At 36.3% G+C, this 24,101-nt stretch overlaps 1 protein-coding gene across 5 annotated transcripts in view; it reads left to right on the plus strand.

Annotated features, from left to right (window-relative positions):
* Positions 1 to 24,101, plus strand: part of LOC150081782 (opioid-binding protein/cell adhesion molecule homolog) — a 298,024-nt gene that overhangs the window by 216,448 nt on the left and 57,475 nt on the right. For all 5 annotated transcript variants that reach the window (XM_090379653.1, XM_090379656.1, XM_090379654.1 and 2 more), the window contains exons 3-5: positions 4,442 to 4,649; positions 17,225 to 17,395; positions 23,180 to 23,308. In XM_090379653.1, the coding sequence (XP_090235779.1) occupies positions 4,442 to 4,649; positions 17,225 to 17,395; positions 23,180 to 23,308 (508 nt within the window). The remainder of the gene's footprint in view (positions 1 to 4,441; positions 4,650 to 17,224; positions 17,396 to 23,179; positions 23,309 to 24,101) is intronic.

Here is a 24,101-nt window from a genome sequence, read left to right on the forward strand (position 1 = left end):
CAGGGCATCTCTCTGAAGGATTCTTCTGATGGCGATCTGTCTGGTTGTGATGCTTTCGACCTTCATGGTGGTCCTCCATTTTGCCATGCTTGCTTCTAGAAAGTGTATCAGTGTCCAGTGGATTTTGTAGATTTTCAGTGTCTCTATCAGCCAGCTATGAGGCACGTAGTGGAACGTCTTATGGTACTCGAGGTAGGCTGTGTACAGGTTTCAGTGCTTTTTGTAGGCTTTCTCCATAACTACTGCGTCAATGGTCAATTTCTCTTTGCATCGTTTGTTCATCTACTTGCATCCCTTCTGCTGCTCGGCCATGGTGTTCTGACTCTCAAAGTGATCTGATATCTTTTAGGTTCTGATATCTTAAACCTACTCAGGATCTTGTACATTTTTGGGAGAGAGGTGATTGGTTTGTACTTCATCTGATTTGTAGTGTCTTTGTCCCTTAACCTTCAGATAAGTGATCTTTTGAGTAGAGATTCTGAGATTATGTCAGGGTGGCTTATTACCTGTGTGAACTGCTCTGCTATGTGCGGGTATGTGCAGTTGAACTTCTTGTACCAGCAGTTGGTGATGTTAACTATCCTTCAGGTTCACCACGTGTGAGACGGTCTGATCGACTGCTGTGGTTCTTCTTGCTGAATATCCCATTCTGTCATCTCTTCTGTCTGTTGTTTTTTCCATTCTAGTTCTTTCCAAGGGCACGGCCGCTATGGGTAATTTCAGTGCTCCATAGGTTGCCCCCAGAACTCCTCCAGTGCTTCCTGTTTGCCTTATTTTCCCTCTTGTCCGATATTCCTGTAGAAGGCTCTCCGGTTTTCATCAAATATCCGGCTGTCTGTTTTCATCTGGACATTCTCCTTGTATCGGCGAAGTCTTCCTGAGTACTATGAAGTTCTCCTTAAGAGTGTCAAGGTATTCCTAAATCCTTTGGCTACAGGTGTCATGTTTGCTGTCTTTCTTGAGGATGGTCTTCACTTGTTTGATCAGCTTCTTACTGTTATCCCGTCAAATGGCCTATTTTCACTCTCAGCTCTTCTATCATCTGCTGTATTCTTTCCAGGGATGGTGGTTCTTTATCTTTTTGTTTATCTTTCTGTTAGTCTGTGGTGCTTCTTCTTTTCATCTTAGCAGTCTCTTCAGCGGCCCCATAAATTGCTCTGCGAATGATATTTAGTGTTACTTCGTTGTTTCTGAGGTAATCCGGTATTATTTTCGATTAGAAAAGTCTGTAACTTGACACAGGGTTCTGTTGGGTCTCTGCTTCGTTATGGCGTGGGTCTTTGTGGGGTCCATTCTTTCGAATTCTGCCTTCTTGTATTTGCTGTTACTCCTCTAGTTCTGGTTCGATTGTGTCCGTATTCTTTTTTTCTTTTTATCTGGTTGCTAACGTCCTGCTTGATTTTTTCAAAGATTGCAGGAGCTATCAGATTCTTCATGACGATGGTCTGTCTCTGGTATGTTGTTCGGTGACTTGAACAGTCGGAAATCGTTCCAACCATTTGGTGTATAGTTTCGTCCTATATATTGTCATATCGGTTTCTAACGTGGTTACTTTGCAGTACGCTCGAATGATGAATGCATTCATTTCGATGCTCCACTTCATGGTTTGGCTCTTTCTTCCATCCTGGGTGGTCGCTAGCGGAATTGCGCAAGAAGCACTTCCAGTTGGTTGGGCTGGATGGTCTTTCCCTTCAGTTGTGGTAGTCATACGGTGGACAGTGCCATTTGTCCACCCTAATGTTCGGGAGACCGCCTCCGACTTTCTAACTGATCCGTGTGCCTAAGGCCTGTGTGCGAGTGACTTTATCGTGCGCCACCCACGCTCGATGCGTTATGCTCAGTATTTCTACTTTCCATCTTCATTCGGCTATGGAGATTGACCGGTTTAGCTTTGGTCTTTGCATCGTGTGGTGGATGGTAGTTATTGGAAGGACCAGATGTCGTGTGCCACTTTCTGCCTCAGTAGGTTATCACTTCGATCTTGAAGGAAGTAGGCGCGATGAAGCGACTTTTGGAATATATATATATACACACAGTATATATATTTTTTTCGCAGTATGATTCGAACTCAGGCCAATAATATTGGTGGTCCGCCGGCGTAACCATTGGGCTAATCGCGTATTTTATTATTATTATTATTATTATTATTATTATTGTTGTTGTTGTTATCAGCTGTGTGGTACTACACTCAAGGTGGTAGAGAATAAAAAGAACCTTGGAGTAATCAGGTGTGTGTAGTCAGATATGAAGTTTTCTGAGCAGTGCAGCTCATGGTGTCTTGTCAATGATATACCGGAATTTTTCTAGCAGAGATAAGGAGGTCATTATCCCCTTGTATAAGGCAATGGTCAGGCCACACCTTGAGTACTGTATACAGGTCTGGAGGCCTTATTTTTTAGTAAAGATGTAGAGCTACTGGAACAGGTGTAGAGAAGAGCAGCGAGATTAGTGAGGGGAACAAAGGGGCGGTCTTACGAAAGGTTTAAGGTTTGCAAATTACGGTGTCTGGTGACTAGGCACCTGCGAGGCGATCTGATTGAGGTGTATAAGGCCTTTAATGATTTTAGCAAGCTCAGTGCAGATGGGATTGTTCCTCTTGCCCAGATTAATCGCCTGAGGTGACATAAATTGAAACTGAGGAAAGAGAGTTCTAGAATAGATGTGCGGAAATTTGCCTTTAGCCAGCGTGTGGTTGATTGCTGGAACAAACTTCCATATATTGTTGTGGAAGTTGATAGCCTAAATAAATTCGAAGCAGAACTAGACAAACATTTGGAGCGAATGGATGGATGAAATGGGAAGGGTTTTTTTTTTTTTTTCTTCCATATCGGAATGTATTGAACATTCTACCAAATTCCGCCATAATGAAGACTGTTATTCGTCACTTTATAGTTAGGAAAAGTCCATTTCGAGTTCTATCGACGACGAAGATACTAAAAGCAAGTATTTAAAGTGACGATAAGGTTTGTACCTATCTTTGCTTCTGTTCTGAGTCGTCGGGTTCTCTATTTTTTCAACTCGCAAACAGAGGAAAGACACTTGTAAAGCAAGGAGTACTGCAGAAATAGGCTTATTTTGTTCCTCATAATCTGTGTAGTATTGTCTCTAGATGAATTCGCAGATTCCGAAATAAATAGAATATCGGATTTGCTGGTTACTTTGTACGTATTATAGGTGACTCAACCGGACTGTGAATAATCCACTCACAATCTCTAAAAAAGTACCATTGAGAAAACTAATATTGTGACTGTATGAAAAGGTTATGCCATTAACAATCAATAAACTAGACTTGAGAAACGTTGCTTACTAGTCATCGAGGTCCCATACATACATTATAAATAATGCCCAGATTTACTGAGGTGAGAATGGTTGCACTTGTCGAGTGTTCAACCAGCGTTATTCGAGGCTTTAACGAAAGGGAAAACATGTTTATGGAAGCAGACCAAACGATTACCCTTTGGCTTACTCTACATGTTAAGTTTGCCTTTGACCTGCTAGTAAATTCTTGTTTTAACGTTTGAATTTTCCTATTAAGTTTGAAAATTTGTAAACGGTTCAATTTTTGTAAAATATCATTATTATTAGTGTATGTTTAATAATACCCTCCTCCCCCTCTAGCTCTGTTGCTGTCTGAGGAAGTGTCAAACAATTACACCCACTATTGTTAATGTCGTTTTCCACGTTAAAGCATCCTACACAAAAGTCAATATGCTTAAACTATACTGATTGAATATTCGTAGTAATGACCTCTTGAAACAATGTTATCTTCAAACGGTGGTCTTTTCTGATTCGTATTTAAGATTTGTTCTTCTTTTTGAGTTGTCTGTGCTATATTTCGCGCAGATCTCCCACCAAAAAAGGTAAGATTAAACAGATAACAGTTTTAGTATATTGCACAATAAAGGTTTATCCTCTACTAGACGCAATTAATGCTTAAATCAAGTATTTAAACTGTGTATAGATCAAAATACTCTCTGGTGAAGCCTGGAAAATTCATTTATGTGTCCTAAAGACGAAAAATAAATTTGTTGGAAAGATAATCCACTTGTCTTGCCCATTATTAACTTAGTTTTAATTATGGTCTTTAAAAAATTTAGTGAGGACTAAAAAATTCAATTTTAGTGAGGACTGTTTCTTTCTTGATAGACCTCTGTGGGATTTCTCGATGAGACATCTATGATTATGTGCTTTTAAATAATTTATCTTAAATTAGTTACTGATTAAAATATTAATGAGCAAGCTTGGAGAATAGTATTCCAATATAACTAATTCCTTTTTGACTTGAGAACACATAAAAAAAGTAGTTCCAGAAACGTTTAGTTTTATTATTGAATATTTAATAAAATTGCCAGTTTTTTCAGTATTCCAAACGGTGGATAGTATCCATAAAACAGCAGATAACCATAAATCTCCTTAATTAAAACATTCTGTAATTTTCTAGGTAGCTTGGATAAGGATGGAAAGCCAAACAATTCTCACAATCCACAAGAATGTCATTAGCCGTAACTATCGTGTTTCCCTGAAGCACAATGACCATCAGCATTGGAATCTCCAAATTTCAAATGTGCAGGAGTCAGATCGAGGCGGCTACATGTGTCAGATTAACACGGTTCCTATGAAAAGTATCGTCGGATTCTTAGAAGTTTTAGGTGACTGTTATTTCTTTCATATTCATTTTAACAAATGATGTTGGTGTAATCATTAACTGAAAAGAAGTACGTAATTTCTTTGTGTTAAAAATTCACCTCCTGTGAGTTATATACACATCAAATCTGATGTGTATATAAATATCATTGGTATGTATAAAATGGAAAAACATTGGCATTTTAATATGTTATTTTTTTATTGGTTCCATTCCTTTCATACTGATATACTTATAATTAACCTTTGGCCTTTAATACGTGCTCAGATTGTACTTAATAATTATCGGTAATATATAAATATTGCTGGTACTATTACTGATATATAAATAGAATAATTGTTTTATAATTTATTTTTTTCAGCATCCGTTCTAATATCTAAAATATTTTGGCCAAGTAGTGCTTCAGAGTTTGGATTGTATTCAGAAAACTCTTTGATGACACTCAGAGAGGTTAACATCAGAAAATTTCTTCTATTTTTCACATTAGAAAATTTCCTCACAACGGCTGATTTGTTCAGTAGTTGATCTCAGATGAGGATCAGGTGGAATTTGCATCTGAAAACTTGATTTTCTTATCTTGCTAAAGAACTAACTATAGAAAATTGAAACTTGATTGAATATAGAATTCAATGAAGATTGAATGAAGATTGAATAGAGAATTCAATGAAGATTGAATATAGAAGATTGAATATAGAAGATCGAATGAAGATTGAATATAGAAGATTGAATATAGAAGATCGAATGAAGATTGAATATAGGAGGTACAGGATGTCCACATAGAAATGGAAACATTTTGACTGCTTATAACTTTTAATTGGAAAATGCAAAAAGAGGAATATTCACAGAGATCATAGTCAGCATGATGCTTTAGTTTCATAAGATATATGTGAACATAACATCGGGATACATGAGGGTACGTAATATGATGTCGAATATCTGTGATACTGAATGTCTGTGATGGTTCAACGTCACAGACATTTTGCATGTGCTCCTTTCGTCGCACGGACAAGTCACAATGTTTTTCGGTTTCCCTTCACACACAATCTAGCATATCGGGGGATACAGTGGCCAATGCTGATATTATGCACTGTTTCAGCTGAACAGAGTCTTGTATCTTTCTGGAGTACACTTTGCCCTTTATATAATCCCAAAGAAAAAAAATAAGCGGAATGAGGTCAGGCGATCTCATTGGCCAAGGATTGGGTCCATCACGGTCTGGTATGTAGGCATCATCAAGGAAGGAGTGGACATCACGAGACAAGTGAGGGGATGTCCCTGCCGTAATGTGAGGGTAGGTTGGCAGTCCTCTTGAAAACCATCACAGACATCTTGATTCAAAAGTTGTTTCATTTCTATATACATCCTGTGAACTGAAGCCTCACGGCATTAACTGCCGCGAGCTTATTCGGAACAAACCAACCCATTCCAGCCCAGCCTAACCTTAAGTGTATAACATATTTGGTGATCTAATGTAACAACAGTATGTTCTTCTCCGATGTCAGTTAATTGCTTTAATTATAAAGTTAATTTTCTCCTTCTCTAACACAATTTTCTCCTTCTTCTAAAACACCACTCACTTGGTGTCATGTGGTATACGATTGTCGTGTCAGGATTTTAATGTGTCAGATAATTAACGTAATGACCGCCTTTTCGAACTGTCATGTACTCTTCTGCTTATCACGAAATATAAATTTAAAAATTTTCGAGTGAAGCGAGTTCTTTGAAGACAACGTTATTTTCATCAGTACATCTAGATCTCTTGCAGCTCGAAGCTGTTGCTTTATTTGAAAGGGATATTATTTCTGTTATTTTAGCTTAATATAACAGTCTAGAAACATAAAAATAGTCGTATGCTTTTTTATGATGCTCTTGAAAGTAAAAATTTATGTAAAATAAATTTATCATTTTTAGTAATCTTAGCTTTAAATCTAGGAAGACAAGTATGTATAAACCACCTGTTCTGGAAAGAAGGAACCTGCATATCCCAAAAGTATGAATCCTCTGGGACAAAAAGTAAACCTATTTTTATTTTTTAATTGGGAAAGAAGATCAAGAATAGTGACGTATCATCTGTGCTTCTACCCTTACTCTTCAGTGGAATTTGAAGCATTTCATTAAGGAGTGCAGGAAGGGTAGAATACTAAAAGGAATCATTTAATTCCATCAACTATAGTTGCGTCACAACGATTACTATTACAAAGGTTAAGAATCACTTATTTTAATATCTGTATCCAAAATGCGTAGAAACATAGGACATTGAGAACGAGATAACGTTTCAGACATATACTTGAGTTATGGCTATTCTTGATTGAATAACCGTATGAAGAGACCATTTTGCTCCAAGCTCTTGTTTCCTAAACCTATGCATAGCCAGGCATGATCATCTGAATACCTGGACCATTGCATGGAGTAAAGGTACTTCAATGTTTTGAATTACCTTACTTCGTTCTTTGAAGTTACTTTGTCGCAGGACAAGTCGTTGACTTGGAACTATGGACCTCTGATTATAACTACAGAATTGCTGTCAGCCAAATTCCCGAAAAATGTAAACAGTTTAATTTCCTCTTAGCAACAGTGAAAAGTCTTTGGGATCCGTATTTAAATATAAAACATAACAGGATGTTTCCGTTTAGTAAAGCATTGATTATCAAATGCATCATGATCTTTTATTTATCAATTTTTAGATCTTAGGTTGTCAATTTTATCTAAAGGATCTAAAAGTTTACTTGTTATTAGTCAATTATAATTATCATATTCAAAACCTTTTATTTTGTAAGATCACAGGTTCTCAGACTGGGTTCAGTGAGATAATATCAGGGGTCTCTTTTAATAAAATATGGGTAAATAACGTAGAAAGGTGCCTGTGGGTCTGAAATGGGAATTTTACATAATAACAATATTTTAATTTTAAGTTCTTGATTATTTAGGGAAACTGACGGTTAGGAGTGTATTGGTTATTCATATAGGCGACTGATACTTATTATTTACGTAAGTTGAACACGATCATCTCACCTTCTCGGTGTGTTTTAAGATCTGTAGTTTCAGTGCTATCGAAATTGACTGATGTAGGGTTTTAGGCAAGGCGCATCATCAATTTAGACCATATTGCGCCGTATATAATACTTCTGTAAATTGCGGGTTTTCTGTGGTCAGTTTGCTTGTTTTCTGGAAGAAAAACTCTAGTTTCCGTTGGACAAAAGACTACTCTCGCCAAAGAAATCAACTAACTCAGCCACGTTATGAAAAAAGGGCCTTAAAAATTCCTCAGTATTCGAACTCAGGTCTTTTCCTCCAAGTTTGGGGAGGACGGTAATTGTACCCACCACGGCTGCTATCGAAATATTACAATATAATAATTCTTGATCAATGTTGAATCCTACTTTCTCCCGAGCGAGACTCATCTACGATGGAATGCTATTGTTCGCCTTGATCCTGCAATAACACCTTATTCAAGCTTGGTTTTGGTGTTTAATATGAGTAACTTCTGTTGAATTCTCTGATTTCTGGTAGATGGCTGTTCGTTGAACTCTTTATCCTTTGGAAAATACCGGCGATGATCAGTCTCTAGGATGCGATGCTTGTGCTCATCTGTGGACAGTGTCTCTTCATCGGTTTCTGCTGTAGCCTTTTTTTATATGGCCGTCATTCAATGTAGCCACGTGTTCTGGAGCTCTTGAATGTTGAGTAATTTTAATGTGTTTAAAGTGTTTTCTTCCACCGGAAAAGTATACCAGCTCAAAGAACTTCGCAAGAGTGGGTGAGAAAATTTTGTTATTACGAGGGTCATCTTGTCTGTACTCTCTCGTCATCTACATAATCCCTTTAGGCTTAGCATTCTGCTAACGCTTACATTTTATATCCGTCATTCATTGTAGCCACGTTTCTGGAGCTCCTGAATGTTGAGTTATTTTGATGTGTTTAAAGTGTTTTCTTCCACCAGAAAAGGGTACCAGCTCAAAGAACTTTGCAAGAGGATTACATGGGTGAGAAAATTTTGTTATTACGAGGGTTATCTTGTCTGTACTCTCTCGTCATCTACCTAATCCATTTAGGCTTAGCATTCTGCTAAGGGCTAGGTGTTAGACGTGTTTGATTCAGCTCCTGCTTTATAGTGATTTTAAGTAGTTTTTAAAGGGCATCTTTATAAAATCTGTGTTCTGATATGTTCCTTGGATGACTATCAAGCAACTTTGATGGTTTTTATGAAGTCTTCATCAATATAAGTACTATTTATTTAAGCTTAAATTTTTAGTGTGCAACGTTACTCTGAGCCTTGTTTTGCATAGCTACAAATAGCAACGTTATTGACTTTTGACCTAAAGTTCTTATCTTGACGCAAAGCTGTTCGTGACTTTGGTAGTGTTCCTGCTTTTGCAAAGTCCTGCAGCCCTCTAGCAATTTTGCAGATAGCCACTCCCACGTCCGAACTGTCTTGTTATTTCTCCAGGCTTAATACTCTTCTCTTCGATTCCCTGCTGTGTCAATAACGGCTCACCTGCTTATTTGTTTCATTCTGTTTGCTGATATTTAAAGCCATTCTCAACTCTTCAACATGCCACCTAAAAAAGCGGTTTCATGCAATATATGTCAAAAAACAGTACGAAATTGGGTTATCTGCAAGGGAATTTGCAGTATGGTTTATTGTGATGCGTGTTCATTAATAAAGAACTTTTCTAAATCCAGTAATTTAAAAAACAATTTCAGATGCCCTTCATGCAAAAGTGCTAACAAGGGAAGTGCAAAGTTACAGTCTCCTAGTCAGCATAAGCTGAATTCCCAGGATACCCCAACAGATGCTGATCTCCTTAGCAACGATGACCATCCCTCGTCTCCCCCCGTCAATATAGTTCAATTTCCTAACCCCTCAGACCATACAAATAAGTCAACTAAAGATGCCTCCGCCCAAACGGATGATCTTTCCTCTCTGTCCCCCCTGACTTCAACAGCCCCAAACAATGATCGCTCATTTGCTTCCCTGGAACAAATGCTGAGGAAACAATTTAGAGAAAATGAAGATATTAAACAGCATCTTTTTCCAATAGAAGATCAGCAATGTAAATTCTACCACCTGCTTCTCGAACTAAAGGCTATGGTCGAAAGCCATCCGGTGCATTACCCTTCTTTTCATCAGGCTTCTGCAGTTCCAGTCCTCAGTCCAGATGCTGAAGAATTTGTTCCAGAAAAAACAGCTGCCCGACCTCAAAACTCAAGCTCCAGCTCTTTTTCTGTCCGAGAACACAATCGTGCTACCTCGCAACGTGTTGACACAGACAGACAACCGATATCCACCACTATTAGTAATCAACAAAAACCGAGCAATTTGTATGTGCACTGTCAAAATGATCGCTCTGAGCATTGTCCTGAAGTGCCTTCCCATAATGGCTTGCCTACAAACTCCCCAGGTTTTAACTTTCCCCGCAGAAACAACAGATATGCAAGCATAATAGGAACAAGAAATATGCAGTCTTGTATTAAAATTAGAAACAGAAATAGTTCGACGCTTAGAAGTAGTAACATTTTTGTTAGCAGGCTAGACCCTAATACTACATCCCAGCAGATGGACCACCTACTATTAGAGCTAGAAATTCCAGGTAAAGCTTTCAAAATAAAAACCAAACATCCTACATATTCATCATTTAGAATTGAGCTAAAGAATTGTGACCTACAACAATATCTAAATCCTGATATCTGGCCAAATGGTCTACTCGTCATGCCATTTTATGGAGCTATTGGAGGATCGGTCAACAACTCTAGTGAAAAGGTACCAAATAATTCTCAATCTGCTGAATTCTCTGCATAGCTAGAGAATAATATTCCTAATTCTCATCCTAATCCATCATTTAACTTGCCACCTAATACATCTGTTTGCAAACATCCTTCTAACACAAATGTCCATCTCAGCATTTTTCTTCAAAATGTAAGAAGCATAAAAAATAAACTGTCTACGCTTATTTCATTAATGGTTGAAGAATCGCATGACATATGTTTAGTTGAAACGTGGATGCAGGAATCTTTACAAGATGTTTTCATACTGCCGAAGAATCTCAGCTACACGCAATTCATGACATCAAGAATTAATCGTAGAGGTAGTGGGACAGCAATAATTTTAAAATCCAATTTTAAAGTTTTGAACACATTCGACTTTGAAGGAATTTCCCTACTAATCCAAGATAAGGATTCTCTGCTTCAAATTTATAATATTTATATTCCGCCTGGACCTACTGATGACATCATTAATGAAGTAATAACCTGGATCACTACTGTTCTTAAGCCTCAAACTAACATCATTATAATAAAAAAAAGTAAAATGCAGCCATTATCAACCCACTTCAGGATGGAAGCCTCCTCAACAATTCATGTTGAGGGAAATGGACCATAATCTACCACGCTGGTCCAGTGCGGGTTGGCAGATCGACCGTATTCAGCAGTAAGGGGCTTGAACCCCGGTCTACTCAAAGAGCGCGTGCTTCCCCTGCCCAAATATAATCTACAAATGAAGCTGCTGTCCGACTCATTTTTAGTTCTAGGAGCTAAACAAATCAAGGTCCCTGATACAAGAGGTAATCAAGCGCTTGATCTTGTATACTCTAACTTTCCACTGCGCGAAAAACTTAGTACGAACATTACATTTAAATCTGACCACAAAAGTATAGAACTGTAAGCAACAATTTGCTGCTGGAATCCTCGCCTCCCTCTGTAAATCATTAAAAGAATATCATTAATTAAATTCCTTCAGAAAGAAAAGTTTTTGCAGCTATTAAAATACTATCTATGGGATTCTCTCAAAAATATTCCTATACAGGACGCAACCTTTCTTATAAAATGGCTGAATCAACTGAAAACAGAGTCGGCATCCAAACTTGTTCGAATATCTTCTCACTCCAAACCTTGGTTCAAATCCCACCTGAAACCATACTTTAAAAGTAAGCAAAAATACCACAGACAGTGGAAGAAATACGGCACTTCATCAGCACATACAAAATATAAAAAGAGCAGAGCATTGTTTCAACTCAAAAAAAATTTAGTCATACAAAAATTATGTTATGTCCACGCTAAAGCACAATAAAAGAGCACTTTCTACAAAAACAACAGCTACCTTACAGCACGATCTAGTTTCTGAGTGGATAAGATGCAATATGGAAACAAGCAGATCTGACATTTTCACTGAAGGTATACAAAACAGATTTATAGCATTTAATTCCTATGAACAAGCAGACAAAGTGCAACATGATGTGTCTCCGGATCAAGCCCTGCTAATTAACCAACTTGTGAACAAGAATACAGTTCAGCGTGCAGTTAACCAAATACGCCTTGATAGTAGTGAAGGTCCTGACGGCATCCCTGGTTTTATTATTAGATTGTCCAGCGCATACATTATTGATTCGTTAGTGCATATAATTTCCAGGTGCATCTGCCAGCCATTCCTTCCAAAGCAGTGGAAAACTTTCAGGATTACGCTGATTCCTAAAAAAGCTTGCAGAAATAACCATCCCGGCCATCGACCAATTGCTGTTTCGTCAATAATTACTAATATTATTGAAAAATCAATCTTCAACATGCAATCATCGCTAATGCGCCTGTCAATATGCATTTTGGTCCTAGAGGGCGCTCCACAACAAGAAGCCTAGCTGACACCATTGTACGTATCCAAACTGCGTTTCAAGATAAGGCACAATATGATGTATTTTATTTTGACATCAAAGGTGCTTTCGACAACATAGATCTCAAAAAAGCTTTGGAAATACTAAAAAATCATTTTCTCGTTAACACAATGATTATTTCCTATCTTCAATACAGCCTAAATCTCAGACTTCTCCTCTTCCCCACTAGTACTGACAATATTTTCGTCACAACCTCAACAGGCATTCCCCAAGGAGCCGTTCTCTCCAGTACTATATTTTCAGAATCTCTTCAACCACTTCTACAAGAAAATCCAAATCTACTGGCATATGCCGATGATTTAAAGTTATTTAATCTCCAGTTATCTCTAAAGTTATCTCTAAAGTTATATAATCTCCAGAGCCAGTGATGATATTCGCAAAGTTACCAATGATGCGAATTCACAGATTTGTGAAATCATCGAGTACCTGAAAGATCTCAATCTGAATATAAATGCAAGCAAATCTGCTCAAATTACTTATTCCCTTCAGAAACAACCCAACCACATAGAAATAAAAATTGCAGATGTCCCAATCCCAAATGTTTATGCTCACAAAGACCTTGGAGTTGTTTTTGATAAAAATCTCTCCTTTAATGCCCACTATTTATATGTTGCTCAAAAAATTCAAAAAGCAAAATGGTTAATCAAACAAGAAACAGCAGCGGTTCAAGACAGAAAAACAGTCATTAAGCATGTTCAAAGATGCATCTTTCCCATTTTGTCCTATGCTTCCGAAATCTGGTCTGGTGCCCCTCAAGTAACCGTCAAGAAATTCCTTGCCCTAGAATATTGGGTTCTTAGATGGCTCAATAGTAAGCTTCGTTTTCCCCATACAATATCCAGGCAACAGCTTTATAAAAACCTAAAAACAAAGCCTCTGCAACAGATGATCAACGAGTCTGGAGTCATGCTTCTTGCAAAGTTAATCACCTCTGCATGCGATTCACCAAACTTAGCAATATAATAGCTGTCCCCAACAGGGAAAATTCAAGAAACCAGCAATTCAAATCCAACCTCTCCAGGCTCTAACAAATGGACAGAATGTTCCCCAATGCATCTCTTCACCTCATAAATCATCACAACATTGATTGCAACAGGTTAATCAACTCTGAAGCCTACAGGAGTCAGATCTCCGATAAAATGAAGAAAAATAATCCAACCCAGTAATTGCAACTGAAAGCCAAATGCCCTGTTCTGCAATTTTTTAAATTCATAACTAAAATTCCTAGCCATTGTTAATACTATATAAAATCTGCTATGTACATATACTCGATTATTTTATGTCATTCCCTTTGTATTTTTACTTGCCCCTAGCCATGTGCTGTGATGGGCCTGCTGTATTTGCAATAAATGAATATTTATTTATTTTAGTTGATTTGTATTGTGAATGCGAAATTTGTATTGTTATAATTGTATACTGTACTATACATCTTGAAAGACCTCCGTGATGAAATTTTACACAGATATAGGCGTAATTACATGACTTCAAGTTGAAATGATAGTCTGCCGACAAGAGCTTTTATTATTATTATTTATACTTATGTAGCATAAGCATTTTATTTGGAATCAGCCAATTAGCGTGAATCGTCATCAATTTTCGCTTATTTTCAATGACTCTGGTTGATGATTGAAGCTCTCATTATCCCCACCACCCCCAGGAAAGATACCGATGTGATTAAGCAACGAATTAATGGAATGAAGATTAACGACGAGGCTAATCAGATAATTAATGAAGAAACCCTATTTAGCGAACCCGCGACTTTAATTTGCAAGTTGTGCCTCTGAGCAATACAGAATCTAGAAATTATCTTTGATAAGTTAGCTACGAACACTTTAAAAAGGAACAGCAGACGCAGTCATAAATGAAAACGAAGTAAAAAATTCTGCTACGACATTACATGTCTCTTAGTGAAATGATTTAATCCGAAAAGCATTTTGGAGATGCTGCAAAATGTACGCTTAAACGCAAATGTATGCTCGATGCAAGAGCCTAACCACAGTCACCAAAGCACTTACACTTCCATTGCTGACGGCGGAATCTGGATGAAGGTCTTTATCTAAAATAGTTAATGGAGGTTAAGTCGATCGGAGGTGAGGCAGGTCACCCATCCATCTTCCAGTGGTGTAAAGAACAATATATCCTGAACAGGTTCTGTTCGTGATGTGCAAGGGTTATTTTAATTCGCATATCAAATACCGCTACAGATTTTAAAATATATAAACCAAAATATATTTTCAAACTAAATATCTTTTAACCTGTTCCGTAGGGTATAAGTTAAACCCGTGCTGATGATATACTCTTTTATATTATTATGAGAATCTTATCATCTGTCATCTTATCATAGCAGATTTACAACAGACGTTTATCAAATTACAATATTGAACCAGGAAATACTCAAGAAGGAAAAGAACAAAGTTATCAACTAACAGATTACATTCTCATGATTTGCTTCGTATTACTAGATATTATGACTTCGATTAAAATGAAGTAGAATTATTTTCACATTTTTATCTTGGCCGTTGCCTGGATAAATGTTTCGATTTGTTTATACATATAGGGGTTTAGTTGAGAATTTTTATTTTTAAAAATTTTATTAAATTGATTTTTGAAAATTATATCTGGGTTAATGAGAACAAAAGGAAAGAAATATGTATAAGGAACGAACTTCTATTTTCCATTATAAAAGCTTACATTTAAAATGGTTTTTGAAGGATTTTTAAGCGATGAATGAAAGATCACTAGTGTTTGAATAAATGTGGATATTGTCATCTTTTGCGTAATTAATATTTTTATACAAAATTTATTTAAAAATAAGAAAAGATTGGTTTCTGTCTAAATTAAAGATTTTGTTTTTAATTTTATTTTTGTTAAGATGGAATAGTAATTATTTTTCGTTCTTTCGTCTTTGCCCTCTTTCCCTCTTTGGGGGTTGGCGTAATTTTTTTTAACTGCCAACCGAACTGTGCTACAGTTCTGTTGAAAAATCCAAGAATTAAAGAATCTGGGATTTGGTAGTCGTGCGTCTATATGAAATCCACTTCTTTCCATAAAAGAATCGAAAGATTCAACTGGAATGGTAACGCCAAGACTAGACAGTGGAATAGTGTAAGAAGATCATGTAGTCAGACGAGTTTCCTTCTACTTTTTTTTACACCAATAGTAGGATGACAATGTGGCGTAAATCTCATGAAACCATGTATCCAGACTGCCTCGTGTCTACCATTTAAGCGGTTGGAGGTATCATGGTATATGATATGTTCTTTTGGTATAGACCGGGTCCACTCATACTGTTAGAAGATCGTGTTACCTCCAGTTAATATCTTTTCTGTTTTATCGGATACATTTCACCCTGAAATGTGTCACTTTTATCCGGATTGCAATGGAATCTTTCAAAACAACAAAGAAACTAACCACTGCACAAAAATTGTATCTGAACCGTTCGAGAAACATTTCCAACATCTACTATGGCCTCCTAATTCGCCAGATTTGAATCCAGTTGCAAATGTCTGGGATATGTTGGAAAGAAAGAAAGGTTCTGCTTCGCAGTTCTTTACGGACTTCAACACGGCAGCCGACAAATATGTTAAAATATGGAACCGTTTGAAACGGCTAAAACACAGGAAACGGTTCCCCTTTAATATCCACATAACATACGTTGTTTCCAATGGAATGTTTCGCTTCTACCTACCGCTTGGCTGCCGTTTAGATTCGATACACCCGTTCACCTCTCAACATAAGGTTGTTAATAGGGCTATTTGGAGCCTGATGAGGGAAACAATAAGTTCCGAAACTAGTGAATCGGTGCTTCGAGTTTTTAATGGATAACGGATTCGGCTAATGGGTGATGTTGTCCTATTAAAAGCGATATTAGTTACGTTTGGTTAACTAAGTGGACAATTGTAGTCCTTTCGAAAGTGCACGAGCCCGAACGCTGTCACCGTCATTTGAGGGACCACAGTGTTCCCTGATGGTTGACTGCAAAAGTTAACGCAGAGAGGCGTTATTTTAGATGTTTCAAGCATTAAATGTAACAAGGTATTTTATTGCAATTATTAGTATGGTGGAGTAGAAGTGCTTTAAATTTTTCCATACGTAAGTAAGCAGCAGCCGTTATTAATCCACTGCAGGATGGAAGCCTCCTCAACAATTCATGTTGAGAGAAATGGACCATAATCTGCCACGCTGGTCCAGTGCAGGTTGGCAGATCGATCGTATTTAGCGGTCAATGGCTTGAACCCCGGTCTACTCAAAGAGTGTGTGCTACTGCCCTCTTGCTCCTGACGACTCGGCTGCGGAGGCCTGAAATTTTGCCATATCGTGTGGTAATAAGGTAAACTCTGACTACTGCTTATTCTGAGTATTAAGAGTTCTGAAGTACTCGTGCTGGTCTTTCAGATTGACTCCTATTGATGCTTGGCACGCTCGGCAAACTGGTGAAGGTGATGGTGAGAAAAATCCTAGCTGTCTATCTAGCATGGTAAATATTTTAACTGATAGCAAATACCATCAGAATGAGATAGTTTTGCAAAGAGATCCGGAATGTATAGAAAGCATTGTGTAATAGATGCTGATCGTTATTTCAAATGTCAGTTTAATTATTTGATTCACTCTGAATCAAAATGGTTAATTATTTATCTCTCTTTATGTGCACTAGACAATCTGGACTCAATGTTGGGTTGCCAGTATTTATTTAATTTGAATTTATCTTAATTTTAACCTTCGATTTTAAGTTGAAGCTTTAGATTTTCTTTTTTTAGTCCTTAAATTGGAAGTCTAAACTATGAATTATTAACCGCTGATAGGCTGTTAATAGTGTGAAATATAATTGAATAACTGGAAATTATACTTGAAATTAGTAATTTTTTTAAAATTAATTTGGTATTTAAGTGCATTGAGTGTCTTATTTTTTGTTTTTCAACAGTGCCTCCGTCTTTTGTAGACGCCGAAAGTAGCTCAGATGTTTTAGTACGAGAGTCAACAAATATTACATTAACCTGCCGGGTGAGAGGTCATCCTCCTCCAACCGTAACGTGGAGGAGGGAGGATGGACAGACAATAGTTACAGGAAACTGCCAAGGTGTAACGGTGGAAGGTAGTTCATTATTTATTCTATAATTTTAATTGCTGTGATTTAAATTAATATCAATAAACTTTATTTGCACAAATCAATGCGTTTGAATGAAAAATTCGTATTTTGGCATGAGGGAATTTATATAGTAGTTTTAAAAATTTAATTACTTCAATATCCATCCACTTTTCTGCTATGCAGATGGATCGTGTTCTTTGTTAATTGCCTCTGTTTCTTGATAAATAAAACACGATCTTGAGTCCGTGCACGGTGTTTTTGTCACCATGTTTATCCCACTTACTAAGCATGATGAGGGTAGATCTGTGAGTATGAATGAGTATCTCCGTTTTACCAAATGCCGTTTGTGTATCTGCTCTGATATTTTGTACATGAGTATATCTTAGCTCCTAACAAACTATAAGTCAATTTTGGTTTCTGCTCTCGATTACAAGATCATCCAGCGTAAACCAACTGCTGATTCCTTCAATATCCCATCGGGAAAGAATATTAACTGATATTCTAAGTAAAACAGCATTTATATCGGCTAAATAGACTGTTCCTCACTGCAGAAATAAAACAAAACGATGTAAGACTGCGTAATAAAGTTTCCAGGTCTCGCTCTACCGCCTACTGCTTGGGATAGGAACACAGAACACTGTTCTATCTGGAAATCCCTTCCTATCAAGGAAAAGGTTTTCTCATTTGCACTTTAAAAACTTGGCTTTCAACAGAAATTTGAACAATCAAATCAATCCCATATGGTGCACATGATTCTAGAATAATTTCATACCAAATCAACATGCACCAGGAGGATCACCTGGTTTGTGTTTACACCAGAAGGTGCTGCCAACAGTTAAACCAGTTGGCATGGTGATGTCATAAATCATAAATGCCCTAGGATGCAGACAAGGAAGTGCTGACTACTGATTACCTTAGAAGGTTCCAGTAATACCGATTCATTTTCCTTCCCTGGGAGATGGAGCCTGGATGCAATCATTTACGCTTACTTTGGCCTTAAACCATCGAAGACCTCCATATGTATGTTCCAATAGTAAGGCGATTTATCCTCCCATCTGTAATAATTTGTTACTGTCCAAGTATACCATTAAAGATTTGTTAAATTTTCGTAGGAAATATGTATTGTTGTGTTTTAATTCTTAAGGCTTATTTGCAGAACGATTTTGTACACCTTCCATGCATTATATTTTGTCTGTGAACAACCCTGTCATCACTCTATAAGATAAATAGTTTGTACGGTTGTTGTGCTCTTTTCAATGGATGGCCTTGAGTTCAAAAGTTTCGTTTCTTAGGTTAGTTTGTTTATTTAGAAAGGATTTTGGTTGATCATTTTGAGAGAGAGAGATCCCTCCATCGTAGCTGAAATGTTTTCTGCTACTAATACTACCGATATTTCACCCACATCACATAAGGATAGGGTCAAGTGATGATATTAGAAATTTATAATTGATGGACAAATAAATTGATTTATTATTAAAGCATTAATTTAACAGAATATAAATAAAAACGCGGATAATGGCAAAAAGAAAACCTTAAGGTTAAACAGGCAAAGGATTCACTATAAAATAAGTTGGGGTTTTTAAGGGCCTGATTTATTTTAGAGTGAAATCACCGGAGAAAGTAAAATTATAACAGTCTTCAGGGCAGAGTAGAGCAACCTGAAAGCTTAGAAAAAAGTTTAGGAGAGGAGTGCATTATCACATTATAGGTGAACAGTTTCGAAAAACGTGATGCCCAAAGAAAAATAGCTTATAAAAGTCGAAGAAAATATTAAGGAACAAAGTAATGTAGAGCAGTAAAAAGAAAAATTCCGAGCTGTTGAAAATACTACGAAGACTAAACCTGTTACTATAAGTTACAAAGATGCAGGAAACTTGAGGAAAACTTTAAGACAGAGCAAGCCTACGTTAATAATGGAAAGAAACCGCTAGGCAAGAAGTATTAACAACACTATTTTCGGCATAAGAAGTAAAAAGTTCGAAGTGACCTTTTTTTCGTTTAGTTTCCTGAACGTGAGAATTTTTTAGGGTGAAAGAGAAATTCGGTGACACTTGAAAGAAAAGTATTCGATCAATGTGAAAGCTTACTATTGATCTGCGCATTTACAGAACAGTAGCGAGGAAAAAAAGTTAGAATTCTGTTACCGACAATGATAAGATTTGTATTATAAAAAAGTAGTAGACTACATCCGAAACTGGAAAAGAGACTGCACTTAAGTTTCTAAAAATATGAGGTAAATAAAACCATTTTTTAGAAAGTACTGGATAGACATAACACTCTGAAACAGCCAAATGTAGAAGGAGAGAAGAGAAAAAAGAGGATATAGCGCACGTACGTTCAAAGTACACAAATATATTTCACTTTATTGGGTAGAAATGGAGAGATTATGGAAGCCTACAGCAGGTTCTTTCTTGAGCAACAGAAGAACTACTTATGTTAGTGATAAGAATGGCTGTGATTGGCCAATATTATTCATGTCTGATGAGAAAGTTATAGTTTAGTCTAATTATTAACATTTAATTTAGCAGCAGCAAATTATTTTTAAAAAAGGAGTATGTTAATATGAAGATCGAGTTATTTCTCGAAGAAAGCTACCCCCCCTTTGAAGTTGACTTTCTGTCTGCTACCAAGCTATCCAAAAGGAATCAACGAAGGTTTGTTCAATGTACACATGCGTGTATCTTGTTCAGCGCGTTTATCATAAGCCAGTACTTTCGCATATTCTATATTCTTTCTTTTGTATTAAAAATGACTTTCAAAAGTTAGGCACCATTTCAAGAAAAGAACGCACAGGCTTCTTCCTCCTAATCTCTCCCTCTGCGAAGAAGCTGGCTTTAATAATCTGAAAGATAACAACGACATCATTATCATTATAAGAGAAAATTCAAAGAATCTTTCGTGAAGGTTATAGATGATTACGACATTAACTTGACATACACCCTGATGGCAATCCCAACATCAAACTTCAGCAAAATCCCATAAATGAAATGATGTAGGCAACTTATAGGCAAAGACCATAGTGAGGAGATTTTCACCTTAAGTATTCCATTAAAATGGAATCTATTTTTAGCTGATGGCCAAAATTGTTCATAGTTGTAAGCGTACGTCTAAAATACACATGCAAAGTGCAATAAATCAATATGCTGTCCGGTATTATCCTTTTTAAATATTACAGAATTTACAATATTTTTTTAAAATGTTATATCTAAAATTATTAAGGATTTCAGTTGTCCAGGTTCGACCTTTCGATGTATAAAGTTATTGGGACCATGTAAAAACCAAAACGTCGTATTCATCTTGGTTAGATAGTGTTATCTATATACAGTGATTCGAAGCTGCGTATTTGTGATTATGGAGAGCTACCCTTAGTTCATTATCGCGGGTATTTTACCTCATACATTTCTTCAGAGAATATTTATCAGACTTTTAAAACCTTGTTAAACCACATTAGGTTTCGATATCCTGAGTAACAGCGTGTTTTCTAGCTTTTAGTAACTATAATAAATTTTAAAAAATACTGAATAATGACTGCTTGGCTCCTTAACCTTGCGCTATGTTTAATGAGTCATTGTAATCCAGCGCTTCTTAAATTAAAATAAGGCAATATTAGGAATGCTTTGGCATTTAAAATATATATTTTTCGTCCAAGTGTTAAAACATCCTTCTATTTCGTGATGGGCAGGCAACCCTGGCGGAGGCCAGCCAGAGTATAATGGGCAGCCTGGCTCACCTCCCAGTGGTGGTGGTGGCGGCGGCGGGTAACGTGGGATTCTCCTAAGGGCCCTGTGGCCAAGTAGCCAGAGAAGAACAACAGAACACTACTCTTCTACAATCCAGACACTACACTTTTTCTGGCTCTTTCAGAGATTCTGTACTTCTTCACAAAGTACCATGGTGAAATGTGGGAAACCACCGGTGGCGCCTTCCACACAACTCTATGCCACTATTTCTTGATGGGCTTCTGCGGCACAGAAGGGGATATTGGTGACAAGGGCGACTCGATCTGTCTTGTTCGGCTTTCTAAAGAAGGCTTAATTTATATTCTACATAACATTCGAAAAACGTTCTGAGGTTCAAATTCCATCTCAGGCAGAAGAAATAGATATTCCTTAAAAAGCACTATTTTTACAACTGAAGGATGTAGTAAGATAGAGGTATTATTTCTCCAATTCCTAATTTTACATGAATATAAACTTAATTCATTTTAATTAATGAACTTTACAGCTGTATTTTAGAATTAACTAATTTTAAAATTAATTAATTAATTAATTAATTAATTAACTCGTATTTTAGAAGCGAGTGCATTACGCACCAAGCAACTAAAATGTCATGGTACTGTACCTGAATTGTAGTGTTCTATGGTCTATTTACTGAGGAAAATCCGAGTTTCTGGGTTAAAAAAAACCCACAACCTTCGCCTAAGACTGAATAACTCAGCCACATTATGAAAAAAAAAAAAAAAAAAAAAAAAACATAGAAATTAAATTTCTGGTGTCATTGACGGGATTTAAACCCGGACATTTTCCGCCAGGTATGGAGTAGATGGAGTTTGTATACAAAGTGGTATCCCCATTTTTAGAAGTAAAGAATTAACTAATCAATTCTTTGCTCCTATTCCATCTATTCTATATTCTATTCATCTATTCCATCTATTCTATCAATCTATTCCATCTATTCTATCAATCTATTCCATCTATTCTATTCTATTCTATTCCATCTATTCTATTCCATCTATTCTATTCCATCTATTCTATTCTGTTCTATTCCATCTATTCAATCTATTATATTCATCTATTCCATCTATTCTATTCATCTATTCCATTCATCTATTCCATTTATTCAATCTATTATATTCATCTATTCCATCTATTCTATTCATCTATTCCATTCATCTATTCCATCTATTCTGTTTATCTATTCTATTCCATCTATTCTATTCATCTATTCATCTATTCCATGTATTCTATTCATCTATTCCATCTACTCTATTCATCTATTTTATTCCATCTATTCTATTCATATATTCATCTATTTTATTCCATCTATTCTATTCATATATTCATCTATTTTATTCCATCTATTCTATTCATATATTCATCTATTTTATTCCATCTATTCTATTCATATATTCATCTATTTTATTCCATCTATTCTATTCATATATTCATCTATTCCAGCTATTCATATATTCCATCTATTCATCTAAGCCATTTATTTCATCTATTCATCTAAGCCATCTATTCCATCATTCCAGAAATATTCCATCAATTTAGGCAGTGTAATTTTTTATAAAAAGCTACATTAAGAATAAAATGCAAATACTCGTATTGCATCTCTTTGCATGCTATTAATATGCAGTCGTACTAAAACATTAATTCTAGTCACAGAATTAGTCTTTTGGAATGCAGTTCGCTAATTCTTCTCTCGTGCATTATTTTGAAATTACGTTCACGTAATGTAAGAATTGTTTAAATGAAAAGGAAAGAGAAGAGTAAAAAAAAAGAGAAAGCAAACGTTTCTGACAGCGAAGCGTTATTCTGTTATAGAGAATTATTTTTGTCATGATATGTGAAGATTGATTCGAGATATATGAACTTAAAACCTTGCTAACCAGTGTTTTGATATTTCAGCTGTGTTCACATCTATAGTGAGAGAAAAAGAGCTGATGGTAAATTAGCGATCTTTGTGTATAGTTGCTTAAAATATTATCTGCTGTTTTGTTTTGCCCTATATTTTTGATTTGTATGTTTTTGAATAGTGTCTCAGACCCGTTTGTTTTGATTTCCCCAGAGACATATTTTGAGGGAGAAGAATTGACGCTGGTTAAAGTGAGCAGGTTGCACATGGGAGCTTATCTGTGCATAGCCACCAATGGTGTTCTACCGTCATTAACTAGAAAAGTAATGCTCCAAGTAAACTGTAAGTTGATTCATTAAATTAATACCAAGAAATACCATTAAATCAATATATTTTTTGTTTTGTTTTATGAAGTTTTACCTGGATTTTACATAATATCGAGTGGTTGCTGATATAAATTTTAGTTTTTATTCTATTGATCGCGTTACATTTGAATTTGCATGTTGGGCCAAAAACTAAAATAACTTTTGGAAATAATAAGAAATTTCAGCAAAAAAAGAATTCGTATATCTGTTACTTTGAAGAATTTTCAACATTTTAATGGAATTGTGAAATAACACCGAATTAAAACGTAATAAAATAAACTTTGCATATTGCACAGTGGCAAGATGTACAGTGCTATAAAGTTTCCAACAAATCTCAATCATGGATATTACTAAATAGCTCTAAAGTTGATTTTATTAGTTGGACTGATCGATTAGATTTAACTAATTCACTGGCATGGCCACTAAGAAAGATGTAGAAGTATAAGTACCATCTACCAAAAGTGTGGTGCACTTCTAATTATGACAACCAATTCTTTGCTTATTTTAGCAGACAACTGCCTCAATGTGTTGTAAAAATCTGTATACTAATTTTTGGTATTGTTCTTAATCATAATTTAGAGCAGTCGTGAGTTCCAGTAAGGAGGACGATCTTGGCCTTACCCTTACCGTAATTCTCCATGCCACTTTATTCCAAAGACGCTCAGCTGGATTGATGTCGTATCTGTGCTGGCCACTGTAGTGTTCCTAAATTTTATTCTGCGAATTTCTGCAGAATAAAATGTTATTCTCTTGAAATCACGCGTTCATAT

This window comes from Mastigoproctus giganteus, chromosome 8 (genome assembly GCF_048544385.1).
Source record: "Mastigoproctus giganteus isolate SK-2022 chromosome 8, ASM4854438v1, whole genome shotgun sequence".
Taxonomy (NCBI): Eukaryota; Metazoa; Arthropoda; class Arachnida; order Uropygi; family Thelyphonidae; genus Mastigoproctus; species Mastigoproctus giganteus.